Raw genomic sequence first — 22,422 nt, forward strand, 5'->3', positions numbered from 1 at the left:
ATCTACCTACTCCACTCCCCATTTAAACGCGGTAAGAACCCGTTATTATGTGCTTTAATTATTATAATAACCGCGTAAACTTAAAACTGTGTAAGTCAATTTCAAAGATTTTATTTTGACAACAATTTCGTTGTTGTATGACTCAAGCACCCTTGAATAAAACATCGTAACGACTAGAATTAGATACACCATAATGGGGGTTGGATTTTAAAAAGCGTTCCGGTCCTTACGACGGAAAAACAAAAGAAACATTTTTTTGTTCATTCATTTACTGCCTGACCTAATTACCCGTTTTCGACAGTTATTTATTTTTTGATCTGAATAGCGGCAAAAGTTTATAAGACTTCTTAGTAAATCTCTGCGAAGTTTTCAATTGCTACCCAAAGACCTCGCAAAAAAATTGGGTTACGCTAATGGGTGGAAAATATTGCGTAAACAAATTGAAATTAAATTTTTAATGTTCAACAAAACTCAATGGTTTTCTGTCCATAATAAACATAAATGTACCTACTGAGGAGACTCTACTGCATGTCTTATGCTTGCTCTTATAGTTTCGGAAAAAAGTGGCTGTGACATACGGACGGACAGACGGTCGGACGGACGGTCGGACTGACGAAGACATGACGAATCCATAAGGGTTCCGTTTTTTGTTATTTGGCCACGCAACCCTAAAAAGGACGTCAGTGCTGCAAGATAACGGGGTCTAGAAATGAGATTTCTGTAAAAGTTATTTTTTTTAAGATTTCGGCAAAGTACCTGATGAGGGCGCGCGTTGTGAGGCGGGGGCCCCCCGACGCCGTGGTGGTAGACCATGTCGTGCTTCAGTTGAGGCAGCGGCGGCCCCGGCTGAGGCCCTGACTGGTGCTTGCTGATGTCCACCGCCGCCAGCGCCTCCGCCCGGCTGAGGAGACCGTCGTTGAGCCCACTGAACAGGTCGCCCTAGAGACCATAACATAACATAAGCTCACTACTATATTCCCAATAGGCTAGTTTCCAACTAGTCAAAATTCAAACTCAATAGTGCAACTCAGTGTCGAGAATCGAACCGACACTTCAGCCACACCCCGGACACTTCATACAAAGCATTTTGTTTTACACAAACACTACACATTAACGTTATCGTACACGCGCATCTGTGTGTGTGACGTCTGACGCCCTACGATTGAAGACTAAAGTGAGACCGAGGGGGTGAGGTAAACCTAGCTCAGCCGCTGGTGAGGAGCGGAGAGTTGCCGTTCTATACGTATTATTCCTTATTCTATCCTTCAGCTTAAGAGGAAGCCATCCCGAATACTAATCATCGTACAAATACGAGAAAAAAAACACTATTACCATTTTGGAAGTCGCTTAAATAAAATTGTTTTTATGCAACTGGGAAAAATTAGAACTTATTACGTGATCAACTGTTTATTTTACGAACGGGTATGTTGACTTACTGAAAGGATCTCATCGTGACCGGATATTTTTTAACAGTTCGAAAGCATAAAAAGAAGTATCAGCAAATAAATATGTTCTATATTATGTACCTACACTGAAGGGTGTTTTTACTGTTTTGATCTGCACTTTTCTATTATTATAAACCAGGTGAGATTGTGGTTACTAATTGCGAGCCTATATTATTATAAAAATAAAAAATACGCAAGCAAAGTTCAGTCGAGGCGCTTCACCACGTGCAATATCCCGATCGAGTTTCAGTTCTCAGTATTCCTGTCGTAATAACATCGTTTCAATTCTAAAAAAGGTAAAACAATAGTGCGCGAGTAGAAAAGACGTTATTCGTCGTACTAATTCGGAAGGCGCAGTGTTGGCCGCATCAAATAATCATGTCTGCCCAACCTGCGGGCTGCGGACAGGGTTTTTCCGGATTACTTTAAATTATTTATGAGCGCCTCTGACCTCCAGTTACTCTAGCTCGTTACCCGACTCCTCGGCTAGAGAAGGGAAGCGAGCTTGTAAGATCAACAACGGAAAACTTTTGTTTGGGGAACGAACGGTGGACGTACAGTATTGACTGGAAGTTTCGAGTTTCTCGGCTATAGTGAGGTATGCCTCAGAACGTTGAACGTTTTAAGTGTTCACTCGCTCTATATTGCAACACATATGTTTAGTTAGTAATACATGATAGGTAAAGCCCTCCACACCAAAATAAAATAAATACTTCGATATACTCGTTTTCGATAGCTGGCAATACACCTACGTCAAATCGTACCTATACTGGGTGTCAGTGACACCGTAACGAATACCGAGCGGGTGATTCAGACCATGATTCCGAGTTAACATCAAGTGGAATTTTCCGTCGGAAAATTCATAAAAATATTATAGTCTTTTTTTATTGTTTTCAGTTCCATACTTTTTCGACGGAAAATTCCCCTCGATGTCATCTCAGATTCATGGTCTGAATCATACCTCAAAGTTTTCGTTACGATGTCACTCACTATGTGTACAGACCCGAGCATTACATACCACCGGTAAAATAACAACAGCTACATCTTTAATCACAAAGAATCAAGAAGTAAATATACTTCAGGAACTTATCCGTAAAAGTTTGTACCTATATCCGGATAACCGAGCCCGGCCTGTAGCCCCGACAGATGCCGCGATCGCGACCTGACTACCAAGCAGGCAGTTTGCACCAGACCACTTTAAAACCGATAGTTTCTCTTCTCGATTTACCGGCACATACCCGGGTTTGCCCACCCACCCGGATACTCTTTGCATCCGTATCGGCGTTTTATTGATTTGAAAAACTTGCTGCCTTGCAACGGAAGCGTTTGAGAAACAAGTGACTTATGCACGCCACAAGACAACTTATTCATGTTTCAGAATTGAAATGTAATTTAGTAAGTACTTATAGGCTGAATAAATTAGAGTACTGCGCTACAAGCTAGCTCGGTCTCTACATATTTTTTTGAAAGTCGAATAGGATTTGTTACTATTTATTTATGCATCAAGTATTGAGCTTCTACCATATTTATTTTACAGTATCTACCTACTCTTCTTCGGCAGTAAGCTGTCTTCGAAATAGTTTCTCTGAGGCAGAACCACCAGGATAACACTTTTAGACGTGTTTATTGACAAAAAATAAGAACATTGTCAATTCAACGCGTGCATATTATACTTCTAATTAGTAAATAAATAATTTATACAAGTAATATTTTATTAATTTGAATTGTATATTGACTGACAATGACTAAGCCCCCGTCACTTAAGTACACTTAGCAACACTTACTCATTTTATTAGCATATCGTACACGTCACAGATGGGACTAAAAGCTGCCTATAATTAATTTAAATCTGTGAATCAATTGGCGAGCGCGGGACTTAATGTATTTATTTGATCTTGATCGTTTATTAAAAAAGACATTACTTATTTATGAACTGTGTCCGACCAACGTCTGTTATTGATTGTACAGACTAAAACATTTGCGAAAATAAGTGCTTTTTGGTACTTACGCAAATGTTATGCCGTTGTGTATATTAAACAAAAACCGACCATAATAAAAAAAATAGAATTGAATAAATAAATAATATATAAATAAATAATCCATTCTAAAATAGTGATTAAGTTAAGTTTATTTTAGTTACAAGTAAAACTGAAAATTCTTACAGCGCTTACGATGCGATAAAATAGCATCACGCCTGTCTCCGAAGGGGTAGGCAGCTTAACACTAAGTTTCAACGTAAGTCAACTTTTATAACACACCCGGCATCTAATTCATTCCTGTATCTATTCACCCTTTTCTACTAAGTGTATTTTTAAATCACTCGTTGGTAACAAAGCGTGAATTATCGAGATAATACGTTAAGTATCATTTTTGACCCCCAGGAGGTGTCAAGTGTGACTATTGAACGTGGGAACCGTAGCCCCCGCGGCACTGGTGTCTTGTTACTGCTATAATTGTATTTTTTTAGAGCAACAATAAAATCGGAGCTGTTGCGGCCCTTTAGGTTGAGCGGCTCTGGATTTTGACATTTAAATATAAATTATTGAATTTATCAGAGATTTCCCTCATTCCGCGATTATCGCTATCGACCCACTAGGGTTGATTAGATGATTAATTCTTTCAAATATTCTTCCTCTCAGACGACGCCGTGAGCCGAGGTTCGCGTCCAACTGGGCACCCTCATGCCTGTTATCTTAAATTTAGTACCGTGTGAAAGACCTCAGCGCTCTTTTGTCCGGTCAAATAATTAATGCCATCTGCGGCAAATCTACAAGTCACGTCAAAAATTCAAAGTTCAATTGAAAGCATCATTTTTATTGCTGTGTGTATTGAGGTTGGTACTCCACCTCACAGCCCACACGATAGAAGAATATTGCCGTATATGTGGTGTGATATGCTAATTTTGATACTTTTAGCGTTTAGACTTGGACAAATAAGTGATTGTAAGTATAGCTTTTCTATAAGACGCACAGAGCCTCTCGCATAAGTACTGTATTCGAAACCCGGTGATTTAATTTAGGAATATATTTTTTACAAGTTACTTATCAAAAATTTCTTTACACCATAAACAAAAAGTAACTGTAACTGTACTTACAGTACATAAATATACTAAACAAACAAAACAAAAATGAAATTAAATAAAACTGAAATAATTAAACGAAACAAAAAAATAAAGCAAATTATATACAGTTAACAGTTAAACTAAACCTTACTTAAAAAGCCCGCCTTCAATCGTACCTGATGCAAATGTACCCATAACACTGCGTTGCGTAAGCAATGACGGCTGCGTTTAGTGTAGGCAATGAAGCAATTTTTTGCATCCAGTATCTTTTTTTGGATATTTATAAAGTACTAGTAGTTTATTTCACAATACTTTATCACACTGCCAAATTTTGTCGACTAAGGAATTAATGTTGGGTTCCACTAGCTTCGTTTTCTACACTAGTTTCCACGTTGAATAACCAGCGAAATGCGTTGCACCAGGTACGATTCTGAGCGGGGATCCTTTAAGTGTTACCGTACCCAGTCGCTACCTAACATACCAAAATATTTTGATTAATTAAGAGCTCACAGTTCAGAGAGGATAAAGTACTAATTATTTTTGCGAGGTACTAAATAGGTGCAAAATGCTAAATAAAATTTAGCTCATAACGGAGGCAGTTGAAGTGCAGCTTAGCCTGTCTGTCTGACTGACACGTCAATCCGGGATCACAGCGCTGTGATTAGGCAGAGCTGAAACAAAGGTAGCAATCCCCTCTAATCCATTACTATTATTACTATTACTCATCAACTGGCACTAGCGATAGAGAGGGGATGGTACCCGTACCTATTACGAGTATTTTTAACTGTTATTTTATTAGGTGTCAAGAAAAGCTTAAGAATACAGCATTTTGATTCTAATATCAATAACAACGGATTGATTTTGCAATTAAATGCAAAAAAGCATGAATCACATAAATAAATAGTAACTAAGTATTACTTCTTGGCAGACTTGTTGGCAGAGTAACTATTAGGTAAAATAGTTTATCCGAAGGTTAGTACACGTAAAGCCGTTGTTCCCGGCTATTGCCTTAAAAAGCCTCCACCAAGCCGCAGTGAAGTAGCGTGGTGGAGTATGCTCCAGATGATTGAGGGGACGCCTTTGCTAGGACGAAAACTTACTTCGTATGAAGGTTTGAGGTTAGAATGTGTATCCCTCGCATCAACCGTATAGAAAGTTTCAGAGTGAGAAGATTATATTTTATTATGAATAAGCATACCTTCGACTGTAACAGAAATACTATATAAATCACAGATAAACCATCATCTTTATCCCTTCTCTATATGAAGAGACTGACGTGAGCGTGTCGGGTGCGTATCAAGTGTCACAAACGTAAAAGCTGATCCCTCGCACGATTACCCTGCTATGCTGAGAGCACGCTCCGCGTCAGAGTGGTTTAATTGAATTAACATTCTCATTTTAATACTTCTCAAACGGACTGCTTAATAAAGGTCATTACGACACGGAGGACGTACGATTCAATTCTTGATGCGTGTTTTGTATAAGTAAATAATATAATAATATAATTTTGTTACCGCGACAGGTTTGGTGAAGAAGTTTCTCTTATAACCAGTTTAAATAGCTAGATTAAAAAAGTTCCGGCCAAGTAGTTAATGCCATCTGCGGCAAATCTACAATAAGTCACGTGAAAAAAAAAGAAAAAAGCAGAAGAACAAAAGGAAGCGTAAAGCGACATATCTGTCATTTTAATAAAGCTAATTTTGACAGGGTTACACCCATGCTGCACTTAGGTATCTAATATTAATTTTGTTGAAAATATACGATGCTATTTAATCTTTTTCTATCTCCATACAAATGAAAACAACTCCCATTAGGCTAGGTTCAATTATTTACAAGAAGCTAGAAAAAACAACGTAAAAGAAATCTTTTAAATCAAAAATTCATAAACAATTAATGTAAATAAGTACAAAAAATCTACTAAAAAGTCAGATTTAAACATAATTAATAAAAGAAAACCCTTGAAAAGTAACAAGAACTTATTTTATAAATACGTGTTTCCCAGTAAAAAATATAATACTTAAATAAAATTTGGTTTTTGTTGGCGAGTGTACTGCCAGGATTACAGGCTCCATTAGCATCAGGCTGAGTTTACGAGACGGAAATTATAATCCGTTCCTTTACAGGGTAATGGTAAAACCGGGGGTCGCTAATTGCGAACAGAGGACAATTCTTGCCTGCTGTGAGAATCTAAGTGAGAAAATTCCAGTGGAAATAAATATTTTGAGAGTGGAAGGTCCTACTCCTACTATTGAGTAAAATGTTCAAGAGGTCTACAATGTTAATAAAATGACAAATAGCAATATTACTTTTTTAAATGCAATAGCAATATTTCTTTTTTGATTCAATGTGGCAATTTATTAAACATAACTATTTAATAATCCTTGAAATAAAATTGAAATGGCCTTGAAACCAAAATTAACTTGTATGATGAACTATCAATGAGGAACTTTCCAGGGTAAGTTTCCCAAAAAATCTACAATCTTCTTCTCTCGTGTGGGTTGACCAATGACGTCATCAACCTTGGTGTCAAGGTTACTATTGAACCACCAAAGGCCTCTAACATGACTCACTTAACGACTACTTACATACTTATTGAAGTAAATAGTATAATGGTAAGAAGCGGGGGGTAATACCGCTCGGAAGCACGAATCATCTTACTTTCGGACAATCGGGTGATCAGACTGCAATTTCCTAACCAAACTAGGACTCGAACCCGGGACCTCTGAAATGTAAGACTGATGCTCAACTACTGGACAGTGGCCCTTCTACAGTGAGCCACGACAAAAAAAAATCTACTTTTGCGACTAATCAGGAAAACAAATATAAAAATTTAAAAATAATTACTCAGTCTTATAATATGCAATATTTATGTATATATCTCCATAGTTATCTATGTATATATCTTGATAGTTACCAGGGACCAGACAGAACTATCGACCAACAAAACTTTGTGTTATACGCTACTACTTCGGAACTCAAACTGTCTTCAACTACCTCACCACAACTTGTGATTGGCGTTCTTGCTACGAGCGAAGTTCAGAATTCGACAAAACCCCCGGAGAAGGAACACATTCGGCATCTACTTATAAAAAAGTAGTAAGTAAGTTAAATACACTTCTCATCAAAAAAATCGAAACACTTCCGTTTTCATTGTTTCTGTCCGAATTTAACACAAAAAAGAATTCATACGATGAAAAAAAATACATAAATGTATAGCTGGCAGTTTGGCCATTACAGTAATAAGCGAAAATTCTAAATTCAAAATTAGAATTTCATTTGTTTATCTTATAAACGAAATGAATCACTGTTTTGAGACAAATGTGTGTTTAGGGTTGGAGTACATTTAGCGTTTAAAAACTAAAAATTGGCGCCTATCCTTAAACTTTTTGTTTTTTATTTCAATACTGTGACTTTGGGACGTCTGAAAAAGGTATTTTTTCTAAAACGTATGGATACTTCGCCCACAGAAGCCGCCCAAGTTGTGGCATTGCTGGATTCTGGCCTTAGTCAGCGTGTTGTGGCTGCAAGACTGCATCTAAGCCTGTCATCTGTTCATAGAGTCTATAAACGTTATCGGGAGACTGGTTTGTTCACGCGCCGTTCAGGATCTGGCAGGAATCGGGTCACTTCTGAGCGAGATGATCGATTTATTGTAACAACTTCTTTAAGAAATCGACGCCTTAACGCTTTTCAACTGCAGCAGCGGCTTCGTGTTGTACGAAGGGTGGCTGTAAGTGACTCTACAATTAGAAGAAGGTTGAAGGATCGTGGACTGGTACCGCATAAGCCAGCAAATGGGCCGAAATTAACTGCAGACTATCGAAGAGCGCGCCTTAACTTTGCACGTGAGCACCTAAATTGGTCATACCTACAGTGGAGCAAAGTTCTCTTTTCTGATGAGTGTAAAATTATGCTGTATGGTAACGACGGAAGGAACAAGGTCTACAGAAGAGACGGAGAACGCTATGCACAATGCTGCATTGAAGAAAAGGTCAGCTATGGTGGCGGTTCGTGGACGGTTTGGGGAGGAATCAGCGCCGACGGTAAGACAGAGCTTGCTTTCGTGTCTGGGCCACGTCTGCCTGCACTAAACTGTCATCGGTACGTCGAAGAGTGTCTCGAGCCTCATGTGATGCCCTATGCACATTTTATTGGCAACGGCTTCATATTCATGCACGACAATGCTAGGGCTCACACCGCGGGCGTCGTACGAGATTATCTTAACGAAGTCGATATCTCTATTATGGAATGGCCAGCAAGAAGCCCGGACATGAATCCCATTGAACATCTGTGGGATGAATTAAAGAGACGAATTCGAGCAAGAGATCCTGCCCCAGAAACACTTAGCCAGCTGCAAGATGCAATCCAAGAGGAATGGGACAATATACCACAGCATGTGATCGTGACTCTCATCCGATCGATGAAGAACCGTATGGAAGCAGTAATTCGAGCTCGGGGAGGGAATACAAGTTATTGAATAAACGTTTTTTAGCTTTTTTTTTCATTTACGTGTGTTGTTTTATCCATTTCCTTTATACTCCATACGGAATAAAAATGACTCATTTAACAAAATACGAAACCTATGAAAAATTCATTTAAATTTAGAACATTAACATTAAGATTTGATAAGCTCATATTACTCACTATTAAACGACATTTAACATTTATTCCTAAATGTACACATTTTTCTGATAATCCTGACAAAACGTAAACTTGCAAGGTGTTTCGATTTTTTTGATGAGAAGTGTATTTATTCTTCAACAAAAAATACATGGTACTATCTGTAGAGCCTGGAGCCTAAACTCCAGAAAATCATGGTCATTTAAAGTAATTAAAAATAATAAAAGCAACTTGATTGTTTTTTGTTTAAATTGAGAACTTTTGTAAGTCGCCAGTAGGTAGTAATATGTAGGTACTATTCAGGAGCACATCCAGGGAATCAAAAAGGCCACATCAAGGGCATTCATCTAAAAAAACTACATTGCAATTTGAAAGTAAGTGCGCAATGTCAACTAAATGTCAACTAGCAACATTCCTTTTTCAGGTTTGTCATAATGTCCGCACCGGAAATGGAACCCGGGACTTCCGAATCGAAAGACAAACGGAGGTCGTCATTTATTCCACTACCGACAAATATAACTCCTAAAAGCGTAATTCCCTATAAATTTTCCAACGCGTGTCCCCAAGAAGAACTCTTGGCATTTCACGAGCCCCCAGCGAGGCAGTGAAAAAAGTTAATTAGTGGCTTGTCGTGATATGTCAGGCTTCACGAGCAATACAGTGTACAGGTCTACCCTCATTGCTAGCCGTAAGGCCGGTAACTCGTTACGACCGTGGAATAGAAGAGGTTGGAAGTGCCAAGTGAGCGCAAAACGCGCGCCATACTTGTTATAACAAATAGTTCTTCAATTTTGCACTCCACTCGTCTGCAACTCCGATCCGCGTCCATAAGTTTAAAATCAAACTCATAAAGTCGAATTCTGTGGTTTACAGTTCGAGCTGGAAATCACAGCCGTGGCTCTATAGGTCTATCACGGAGTCTTTCTAAACAGGCAAAATATTATAGAATTAAAGAACAAAAAAAATATAATTAAACTTCAAATATACTGACATTATAAAATTATATTCAAACACATATCTAAATAATAAATAAGTAGCATTTAGTACGTTTAAACTAGAAAGTTGTTATCTGACAACGGAAATAAAAATTCATACCTCGCTTTATAAAGCCTATATAAAGAAGTTTTAATGAACCTTATAGTCCAGCATTTATTATTCATTCTCCTACCTAAAGTACAGGCGCGAAGTAAAATGGTAGCGGTAAATATGTTTATTTAAGTTTTCTTTTTGACTGGCCGTAAAGGAAAAACTATCTGCAGTGGTAGACCATTGGGCATACTAGAATTGGGTAGTTTCCTAGGTCATAGATAAAGTATAAAACTCTTATTACTAAATAAAGGCAGATCTAATGCTGACAAAAACGTTTTTTTTTTCTATTTCACTTATTTATGAATCTTAATAAACAAAAAAGTAATAATAAGGGCCTCCGTGGTCCAGTGGTTGAGCGTTGGGCTCACGATCCGGTAGTCCCAGGTGCGAAGCTTCGTGGGTCCCACAAAAACACTTCGTGATCTTTAGTTTGGTTAGGATGTCACAGGCTGATCAACCGATTGTCCGAAAGTAAAATGACCGGGCTTCGGGAGGCATGTTAAACCGTTAGTCCCGATGAGTACTATTACAAGGAACTGCCTCTTGTAAGTACGTAGTCGCTACATGAGCCATGCCAGCCATGACACCAGTGTTTGCGAGGTCGGCCATCCACCTCACAACCCACACGATAGAAGAAGATAATGAGGCATTGTGGTGTTACTGAAATTAATAATTAATTTATCTAACGTACAATTTTCACTAACACAGCTGTTTCTCATTCTAGACGGCGATATGGCTCATCACGTTAGTCTTACATAAAGGTCGGTGAGGCGTGGGTACTTAGTGCGATGAATGTACCTCTGACTACCCCAATTGGGAATATACTCGTGACTTTATGCTATGTAAATTATTTTACTTATTTATTTTTCTGTCCGTCGAGGGTCATCATATCTATCAACATCGATTCTTTTGTCTTGTGAATCTGCCCGTCCCGGTACAGATAACGGGCATATTTTTTGTCTGTCTATATTATCTGTAAGTACTTACTTATATTTTGAGGAAAAAATGTTCACGTTTGACCTTCAAACATAGCTTCTATCTTTGCATCGCGTGTTATTTTCCCTTCGATTTGTCAGTAAATCACTCAGAAAACTACCAATGGTTTAACTTTGATAATTCGATTAGCAACGACTAAACTTTTCTTCTTACAAACAGAGACACAAACAAAACACTCGTAATTTCTATAGTTACGAAAGGACATCATCCACCAAAAATCATCTAAAGTTGGATACCAACATTGCGAGGCATGCGCTACGCACGCCATGCGCCGTTCGCCTCGTAATATGTGTACTACGTGGCAAGGCATGCGCTACGCACGCCATGCGCCGTTCGCCTCGTAATATGTGTACTACGTGGCAAGGCATGCGCTACGCACATCATGCGCCGTTCGCCTCGTAATATATGTCCTACGTGGCAAGGCATGCGCTACGTACGCCATGCGCCATTCGCCTCGTAATATGTGTACTACGTGGCAAGGCATGTGCTACGCACGCCATGCGCCGGTCGCCTCGTTCCGGCGCTCCCCGTTTGAGAAGCAGAATCACAGGACCACAGTGACTGTTGTAATGTTTTATGATAAGTTACCTATAATTGTTCTATACTTACTGCATAGAGCCGGTATAAATACACTTTCCATCCTCACTGTCTGCAATCATTTCAACATCACAATCCACTATTAATAACAATCGAATTTTGCTGCTAATTAAAACCGCCTATGATTGTGTTATGAACTCATAATACTTTGCAGAATTTGCCAGCGATATTATTTATATTTGGACTATGAATTGCTAACGACTCATTTGGTATGACAGTGTTAATTTGATTTTGAGAATGAATGAACCATGTAAATGTTCAAGCGATTTAAAAATATTTTAGCGCTGACGGTTTATTTGGGTGTTTTGTTTGAATATACCCTTCTTAATGGGGTAGTTTCCAACTAGTCAAATCAGTTAATTTTTACTATTTTGAATAACTGTGGAATTTTTATGAAAAAGCACCCTGTGACGTCATAAAAACGTGACAAAATGTCGCACTTATTATTACTTTTTTGTTTGTTAAAATTCATAAATGAGTTGAATAGAAAAAAGAAAACGTTTTTTGTCAGCTATAGATCTGCCTTTATTTAGTAATCAGAATTTTATAATTTATCTAGGGAACTACCCAATTCTAGTACGTAGTCGTCACATGAGCCATATCACCAGAGCTGACGGGGACGGTCATCGATCTCACAACCCATACGATAGAAGAAGAAGAATAAATAAAATAAAACAAGTACGAATTTTAGCACTCAGTTTTTCACGGGGTCCGCTTACCTAACCTGAACATTTGACCAATACAGTAACCTGTATTATATACCTCCGAAAATGCATTTCTCGGGAATGTAGGTTTCCTCAGGATGTTTTCCTTCACCGCTGAGCACGTGAGAATCATTTATGATCCAAACATGAATTCGAAAACAAAATCGACAATTATTTGTTTAGGCCTGTGCTGTCATCGAACCTGCGACCTCAAAGTGAGAGGCGAGGGTTGTACCAACTGGGTTTCCACGGCTCTTTTATTCAGTCACTCTTTTGAAAGAAGCACACTGTTACTTTTGCTTCTGTCTAAAAGTATAATTTTGGATTACGATTTTTTTTGTATTTTATTTACCTAGATAACCAAAAATACAAAAATGCCCAGGTCAAAACGAACACCGAAACTCAGTATTGTCACAAACATATAACACTTAATTAATTTAATAAATAGAAAATTAAAAGGATAATTTAATTATAAAGATTGTGACGTAACCACGATGAAATCAATTCGATTAATAGCGTACAAACCTTTGTCCTTGAGCTACAAAAATCAAAATATAAAACAAATAAGTAAATCATCATCGCTTAGCCCATGAGTGTACGAATGTGTATAATATTAAAGTGTGTTTGAAAAGTAATCTTTGGCCAAAGATCGCAAGCGGCTTTCGCTATGCAATGGTAAAACTGTAAATTTGAACAAAATGTAAAATGGCGGAGAGTGAATGAGTGAACTTACATTGTGCCTCGGAGACCACGAGTTGCACATCAACGACGCATCCTCCAGTATTCGGCTCTGAAAAGAAAATTCTACATTCGTATAGAGAAATTTGTTTTTTGCATGCACACTTTTCCGCTATAACTATGTATTATTTTTTTAGGAAGGTACATATTATGTTTAGTTTATGTTTCTGGCATTAATTACATTTTTGTTTACCTATTTGGTGAAAATTGTGTCTGATGCTAAGAAATTTAATAGAATTAATGTATACCTAATATACCTATTTTATTTTGATATCGTAGTAGTTGTAATGAACTAACCATAGACAATGTACGGCATAGACAAAGTGTAGTACTTACTAACATTATAAAATATTTTTTCTTTTCTTTTTTATATTATTTCCAGTATGCGTTCTTATTTTTAATATTTTGAAATGATTCCGTTCATCTCACTTTCTCTAAAATAAAATGTAATATATTTAATTCATGGTACAAATCGGTTGATATTAATCTTATACTGACCGTTTAAGGAGGCTATCAATAAATCCTACCGAAATTGCTACCTCGAAAATCGAATTCCTATTTCGAATATAATTTTACAATTCCGGATTATTTACACTAATAATAGTTCGACCAGCCTTCGACCGAGCTGATCTGGCTGAAACCGTTTTGTGGATTTGCCTCGTGTACAATTCCGCTTTTGGTCTGCCTCGGAACTTGTGGCTCATTAACAATATCAATACCTGAACAACGTGGCAGCAAGTACTTATAACTTTTATATATCTGCATATTTAATAGATAGTGTGATTAAAAAAGGATGTGTCAAAAGAAGGCAGACAGACAAAATCGGATCTAGTATTAAACTAATTGTAGATCTAACAATAGTAACACAAATATGTGTTTTCAGTATACCATGACAAAACACACTAAGAAGAAATTACAGCTTACATTCCTACCAATTAACTTGAGCAAAATTGACGGTTACCTATAACGATTGATCTAAAACAGTTTACCCCGTAAACCTACCTGGAAATTGTGTGTCAAATTGTATTTAAAATTCAATTTGATTAACAGCAAGTGCCAGTGGCTGTTACAATTTCATTCCCAATGCAATCACCACGCCCAGTGTGGATTAATGAAACTTTAAAGACAACTTAACGATTCGACAAATATCGGTTAACCGTAATTCTTACTTGTACCGTAACATTTTCGTTTTGTTGCCAGGTATAATTTGGTATTCCAAAAGCGAAGTTGATTTATGCTTGTTTGAGAAGTTTGTTATTTTTTTTATTTATAAGTAATAGTATTTTAGACTGTACTTTTACAACACAAACCGTAAGCAATCCTTGTTTTTACTTTTTATATAAACTACACAAAAGCCTTTCTGAATTAATAACACATGTGTCAGTACATTCCAAAAATATTCCGATAGTTTTTCTCACAATCGAAGTAGGGGAAAACGGAGTGAGCGAAGCCGCCCCACATCAGCAAATTCCTCGTATCAAGGCTTAAACAACTACCACGCCCCTAGTTTGTTCCCTCTAATGTCCATAAAAGTAGGCCTGTGAACTCTGACCGACACCACTCAAAATTATCCTGAAACAAACGCAGAGAGAAAGTTTTTAAAGGCAGGGGCGCTGGGACCCCTTAGCCACGCCATTTAGTAGAAGCGGCAAAGGGCTGGTATTAATTATGCATTCGGCAAGCTACAGTTGACGCTGAGCATATTCCGAGGTACGATTTAGACGCTGGGCCGTTGGACAACTTTTTCCTCACCTGTCTCACCGAAATTACGCTCTGAAAGTTTTGACAATCGTATACGAGTTTTCTAATCGTTTTGTTTTTAGAAAAAGATTTGCTCTGATTTTCGTTGTTGTTTTGGGTAACGGAATGACACTTTTTTAGTAATATGACGATTATCTGTGTAAATTATCTATTGTGGCAGTTTTTTGATGAGAGCAGCGGAAGATTAAATTTAAGTAGGTAATCAACGCGGCCAATACCACTTCAACTTGGCGCGTGCGCGGACCACGTCCGCAATTTGAGTCTTAGGACGCAGCACGGTGTTTCTGGCACGATCAGTCCGTTTCACACCCAACATGCTGCGCTCTATTGCTCGCTGGCAGACCTGAAGTTTGGACCTTTGAGCCCTTGTCAAAGACCGCGGGCCTTTACAGGAAACGAATTGATCAATACTTAAAATAAGAAGTACAACCGGTATCTATTCTTTACTAAGTTGCATAGAGGCACCTAAAACTGCACCTAAAACCCTCGTGTAAGTACATGTATTAAAATTGTCAATGGCCAATAATTAGTCGTTAATTGTAGCGTGACTGTACGGCACCTGCTGTGGCTCTCACGGAACGGTTTCAGCTTAAAAATATAAGCGAGTTGTTTAACGGACGTTATGACGTCATGGACCCGTAGGTATACGAAGAATTTTAATAGTTTGTTTTTTTTACATTTGATGGGTTTGCTCTTGGCCTCAGACTTGCCCGAAGGCATTGACGAAGCCTAAGATGGAGCGAGCTCGCCCATAAGGTGTCTGTTCACTCTGGCCTTGAAAGCACCCGGGTTGTATGCATTCGGAAATACAGAAGACAGCAGAGAATTCCACCTCCAGTTTGTTTTCCTTTGATCAAATCAAATATACTTTTATAGCACGAAACCAAATGACAAAATAGCATATCCTGCCTAAAATTATGATCGAGGGGACAAAAAGACAGCATTTGAAGCAATTCATCATTGCAAGCACCTTTATTGACAATGGTGCTAATTCCTGTAAATACCATCTAATTTTATTTTAAGTTAAGTATATCTGTCATTTTCTTATCCGCCGAAAAGGAAAGGGACGGGTAATCGACAAGCATAAAATTTATGGAACACACGTCAATTTTAAGCACAAATCTAAACCAACCGTCTAAAAATTTTACATCCGTCAATAACCCGACACAGTTAAGTAGACAGCACGTCAAACGGATTGCATACCAGCGACGTACCTTTTGATTCGGCCGGGTTATTCATTCATTTACTCATTCTTCCTAAAATTAAGAGCTGTGAATCATCCGTCCCTTTCCTTTTCGATGGATATGAAAATGACGGATATAACTTAAAATAAAATTAGGCGGTGTCTGCAGGAATCGGGGCCATTGTGCACTTTATTATAAATATGCGCAAATGTTAAACACCTATATATATTTTTTAATTCCTTCTATGTGGACTTTTAACCGCCCAGATCACCAACGTAGCTACCAAACCAAATGTCCAATTTACGGAATGGTCTTTTGTTAGCCGCTGAGTAGCTAGCAGCAGTGGAACGTAAAATTTGTTATAGGTTATGTAATGTACATCTTATTTATTTAATAATTGCACACAAGACAACAAATGCCCAAATCGGGTTAGGTTAGGTTAGTCGCCCACTTAAATGTTTCCTGCGGGCGAGTTTACACTTTTTATATTATTATTTTTTTTTGCAGACCTCTCGCTCAAGTTGTTTCATGATACTAGGACTTCAAACGAAGAATTAAGGAGTAATTTGGTGCTTTCCTGCGCAGAAAATATCATTTACAACATTTTAGGACCAACCTACCCCTTCATTCTTCGTTAGGAGTAAACTGACGCAGTATGATAAAACCATTCAGGCGAGTCTAATGTAATCTAGCCTACAAGATCCCACTGCTGGGTAAAGGACTCCCCTTTGTGTTTCCATTTTTCGCAGTCTAGACGGGAAAACTGTAAACTAACTTACATAAGTGTAAACTCGCCCGCAGGACAGGTAAGTGGGCGACTTGCCACATAACCCAATAAAATTAAGACAGACAAGAAGCACAACATATTAGTATGCTCTACTATTCTTATCAGTAGCGTAAATAAAAAAGCATTTTGCGTGGCTTAACACCAACCGAATTTCAACAAACAAACAATGAATCATTTATTCTACGTTTACTTCTATCACCGAAGGATCCCTAAAACACAAAGCGCCTTCCCGAAATTACACCGACATAATCGCATCGCGACTACCTAAGAGTTCCGTACAATCTTACCTAAATCATGGGAATGAATCTTAAATATCTTCAGGAGAGGGGCTTTGGGGGAAAGAGACGGAGATATAAAGATATATAGACACTAACGTGAGTCAGAGAGAGATGGGGGGAGATTATGATAATGACTATAAAAATACTCGATGAGGGTGGGAGTACTTAGTAGCAATTTAAAGATATTGTATTTAATGTTCAGGGGAGTGGAGGGTTGTGAATTGATAATTAACGTGCACTCCGCCGGTGTTTCGGAGTTCATTCGGCTTTTTCTACGCGACAGTACTGCACGGTAACAGTTCTTAGGGAAATGCCACCTGGCTTGTATATTTGTACAAATATTACCTAGCTACAAGAAGTTCAGAAATATAGCTTTTATTATACTCCTTTAAATATATCTTCACTGATATGACAACAGCACTACCAGCCTAGATTCTCTTTGAGTGATATAATGTGGTAGTTTCCCAGGACAAAGATTGTTTAAGTTTGTAAAAGTTTAAACTTATCAACTTATAATTAGTCCGTAAGACGATCGCTAGATGGCGCTGTACCGAATTAAAACGCGGTATCGAGATGTCCATAAGGAACTTATATTTTAGATTTAATGACCCATAAATTTTGTCTGGATAGTCGGAGTTGCAATTTCCGCACGCACTTCAGCTGTCTGCGCACGCTCGTACTTAGTGTTCGTGGAAGTGGCGGGCATCTCCCCCCTTCCGAAACCCCTCGACAAAGTTCGAGGTTAGGGCTCGTTAGGTCCGGCTCGGCCCCCCGACCCGCGACAGGTGGTCGCGACTAAGTGCCGGTGAGCTCCCGGAACCCCACACTTCGGCACTGGTCTGCCGGGTGTGGTTAGGCCGGGAGGGAAGCCGGCGGGAGCGATCGCCTGGCACGGGTAAGATTGGGTGTCGGTCGGCTTCCGAGAGGTCGGGAGGTCTTTGCCCAGCGGGCTGGGGACGCCTGGTGCGCCAGGTGTCCCCCGGTTGTTCCCCCGGCGGGAAAGGAGTTCTGACTCCGCCGCCGGGTGAATCGTCAATTGGGGTGGTGGGGGGTCATGCCGCCCCCCTCCCTCCCCAAACGGCGCCCTAAGCGCCCCAGGGTCTTCCGCAGGAGCGCGGCGGCTTCCCTACTTGGGATTCCGCACCTGCGGGAGACCCTGGCGTCATTGCGCCAACCCGCGCGTGACGCAGTGCGTCCCTCCCCCCCCTCCACGCCGGGAGCAGGGGAGACGTACTTCGACGCGCCCCTCGCCCCCGCGGGCGAGGGCCCCCCGTCACCGGGGCCTCGGCGGACGCCCCCGCTCTCCATGCCGGAGCTGGGGCCGCCGCCGCGCCGGACAGCGCCGCCGCCGCACTTAGTAGCAGCAGCCCCGCTGCCGCAGCGCCCCTCTCGCGCGAGCCGCTCCCCGGCCCGCTCGACGTCCCCGCCGCCGGCCAAGGTGCTCGCCGCCCAGTCCCCGTCTTCGGGAGAGGGCAGGCATGCACTTCGACTGCCGGTGCGCGGAGCCCTATCTCCCCCCCCGTTCCGAGGAGGGTTGAGACAGGTCGCGCCCACGCCGGCGCCACGCCAGTCGCCGGAGGCGATGGATACGCAGCCGTCGTACGCGGCTGTGGCCTCGACACCTCCCGCGACTTTTCCACGGCTAATACCGCAGCGGGACGTACATTCCCCGCTCCAGGCCAAGCCCGCGTCGCAGCCCGCTCCGCCGAAGCGAGAGCGTTACCCCCCTTTGGTGGTGGAGGTACTCCCGGACTGGGCTCGGCACTTCCGAGCCCTCCGGGAGAAGCTCGGACACCCCCCTAACGCCCGACCATACGGGCGGGGGGTGCGCTTTATCCCGCGCACAGGGGAGGAGTACAGGACCATTCAGTCCTACCTGATGGCCCTGGAAAAGGAGACCACGATATCGTGGTTCTCCTACTCCCTTCCGGCGGAGCGCAACCTCAAGGTTGCCATCCGAGGGCTGCCGGTTGACACCGACCCAGCCCTCATTGAGGCCGAGTTACGCCGACTGGGGTACACCCCTGAGTTCGTGCGCGCCATCCAGGCGCGTTTCGGACGACCCGGGTGTATTTACCATGCCCAGCTCGAGCGTAACGCTGCGACCATCCCGGGCATTTATGGAGTCACGGAACTCCTCAACATGCCCGGGGTGAAGATAGAGGCCTGGCGGGGCAAAAAGGGACCGGCGCAGTGCCACCGGTGCCAGCAGTTCCGCCACTCCTCGCACAAGTGCCACCGCAAGATTGCGTGTGTGCGGTGTGGGGAGGAACACGCGGCCAGGGACTGCCCCAGACCTAGGGAGCAACCGGCGACCTGCGCCAACTGTGGTGGGCCACATCCCGCCAACCATGTGGCCTGCCCGGCCTTCGTGCGCGAGGCGCGCAACAAGAAGGCCGGAACCACAGCCCGCACCTCCTCGGGGCAAGCGACCAAGAAGGTCTTGGTCGCGCCCACAGGCGAATCGAACGCCCAGGGGTCGCTCATGGCGGCGGCCAACGGCCCGAAGAGTGGCCCTACGAAACGGCGTAAGAGGAGGCGCGGCAGGGAAGGAAAAGGTCCCTTCTTGCCCCAAATCCCGCCGCGACAGCAGCCTAAGGAGCCGGCGACATCGTCTGCTCCAAAGACAACCCCCTCCATCCGACCCCCCGCCCCAAGCCAGGGGAAGGGGAAGTCGGCCGGAACTGGCGATCCAGCCGCCGCCAAGAAGGCGGCACTACTGGTCGCCATGGGGGTACTCCAAGATGTCCTGAAGGCACTGGAGCAGGATCTCGATCCTGTTACAGTGCTTTTGGACGGGATGAAGAGGTTGTTAACGGCATAAAATTTATGTCGTTAAGAATCCTTCATTGGAACGCCGAAGGCCTGTCTAGAAAGATAGGTCTTCTACGTGTTCTCTTGAGGGAGCAGAACATTGATGTCGCCCTGATCTCAGAGACCAAGCTGAGAGGCGCAGACCGACTGAAGATCCCCAACTTCTTCGTATACCGGAAGGACGAGCTCAGTGACCTCGGTCAGGCTTATAGAGGCCTAGCCGTCCTGGTAAGAAGAAGGTTGGTGCACCAGCCTCTGCCACCTATCGCTGGTCTTCAGTCGATCTACGCCCTGGGAGTGGAGATCGCTCTCGGAGACGTCCCAACACGTGTGTTTGCGGTTTATAAGCCGCCGGCGGCGCGCCTTGTCCTCGCGGACGTTCAGAAAATTCTGGACAGCCCGGGGCCAACGATCGCGGCCGGTGACTGGAACTGCAAGCACGTTGGTTGGAATTCCACGTGGACCTGTCCAAATGGACGACGTCTGTTCGATGACGCCAACGGGGGCGGGTATGTGGTTCTGGGGCCGGAGACCCCGACCCACTACCCGCACAACCCCGCTCATCTCCCAGATGTGATAGACCTCGCGGTGGTCAAGGGGCTCCGGCCCGATCCCACCGTTGAGACGTTAGACTATCACACAGGCTCCGACCATCAACCAGTCCTGATGGTTATTTCAAACCATCCTACCAGGACGAGGCTGCTGCCGCCGCGGCGGAAGTACTCCTGGGATAAATTCGGCCAGTACATGGTAGAGAACACTCCCATGCGACCAGTCTCGACCCCCACGGATGTCGACGAGTTGGCAACCGAGTTCGCCTCTACAGTCCAGCGGGCATTGCAACATGCCGCGCTCGAAGCTCCCAAACCGGGAGCCGCTCCTCCCACGCCGAAGCATATTGCGAATATGCTCGCGGAAAAGAGGCGACTCCGCAAGCAGTGGAATACCACGCGTTGCCCCACCATGAAGTCCCGGCTGAATGCGCTGGCCGAGAAGATCTCGGCCGCGCTCGATAGTGCCTCCGCCGACTCTTGGCAACACACTATCGACTCAGCCGGCGAGGATTGGACCGGCATCCATAGACTGTGTCGACAGCTCTCCGGGAAGCCGACACCAGTGCGACCTCTCCTCGCTCAGGACGGGACACCCCGTTTTAGAGCTGAGGATCGAGTGGAAATCTTCGCTGAGTGTCTGGAGAGCCAATTTCGGCCGAACCCAGGCGCCGACCACGACGAAGAAGAAGTCTCCCGAAATCTAGCGGGCTATTTCGGTCAGCCGATAGCCCCTGATGAGGATCCCGTCGTCTTTACGCCCGGACAGGTGCTCCGGGCGATAAGACGGACTCCGCTCCGGAAGGCCCCCGGCCCGGATGGCATTACCAACGAAATGCTGCGTCACCTTCCACCGCGTTCAGTCGCAGCGGTGACGCGCATTTTTAATGGCATCACGCGGACGGGGCACTTTCCGGATTGCTGGAAGCTTGGGCGAGTTATCATGCTCCCCAAGCCCGGGAAGAATATCCTGAAGCCTGAGAGCTATCGGCCAATCACCTTGCTACCGAACATCAGCAAGGTGTTTGAGAGACTTCTTCTGCGTCACATGATCCCACATATCATGCCACGCGAGGAACAATTCGGCTTTCGAGCCGAGCATTCCACGACCCTTCAACTGACAAGGGTACTGCACGATATGACGGCGGCCCTCAACAAGAGGGAGACCACCGTAGCGGTATTCTTGGATATGGAGAAGGCGTTCGATCGCGTATGGCACCCGGGCTTGGTATATAAGCTGTCCACGTCTACGACTCCACGTCGAGTCGTTAAGACTGTGGCCACCTTTCTAGAGAATAGGCGCTTCCAGGTGGCAGTGGAAGGCGCCCTCTCCCAAGTCCGAAGGATCGCTGCGGGAGTTCCCCAGGGTAGCTGCCTATCTCCGGTTTGCTACGCCAGGTACACGGATGACATCCCCGTGGAGGGAGGGTCCAAGCTGGCGCTTTACGCCGATGACGCTGCCTTCTTCGCGACGTCCTTGAACGCCAAGCACGCCGCGAAGAAGATGCAGCGAACCTTGGATGCCCTCCCTGCCTGGCTGGCAAAGTGGAGATTGACGGTGAACGTGGGGAAAACCCAAGCGATCACTGTGGGACGTGGTCGGCTACACCCTCCGAATCTGACGCTGCATGGTGAGGAGATCGGGTGGTCCTCGCAGGCTAAATACCTGGGTGTGACCATAGACCGCCACCTCACCATGGCCCAGCATGCGAGGAATGTGATCGGACAGGCAGGTGCTGCCACTGCTCTGCTCCGCCCCATTCTTTGCTCGAGTCTCCCGTTGCGCATGAAGCTCGG

General features: G+C 43.1%; 1 protein-coding gene across 1 annotated transcript in view; it reads right to left on the reverse strand.

The window, feature by feature from the left end:
• The window catches only part of LOC126380135 (inhibitory POU protein), a 76,295-nt gene that overhangs the window by 16,120 nt on the left and 37,753 nt on the right, over positions 1-22,422 (reverse strand). Inside the window, exons 2-3 of the mRNA XM_050029391.1 lie at positions 13,246-13,302; positions 757-939 (exon numbers count right to left, since the gene is read on the reverse strand). Coding sequence (XP_049885348.1) covers positions 757-939; positions 13,246-13,302 — 240 coding nt within the window. The remainder of the gene's footprint in view (positions 1-756; positions 940-13,245; positions 13,303-22,422) is intronic.

The sequence above is a fragment of the Pectinophora gossypiella genome, chromosome Z (assembly GCF_024362695.1).
Source record: "Pectinophora gossypiella chromosome Z, ilPecGoss1.1, whole genome shotgun sequence".
Classification (NCBI taxonomy): domain Eukaryota; kingdom Metazoa; phylum Arthropoda; class Insecta; order Lepidoptera; family Gelechiidae; genus Pectinophora; species Pectinophora gossypiella.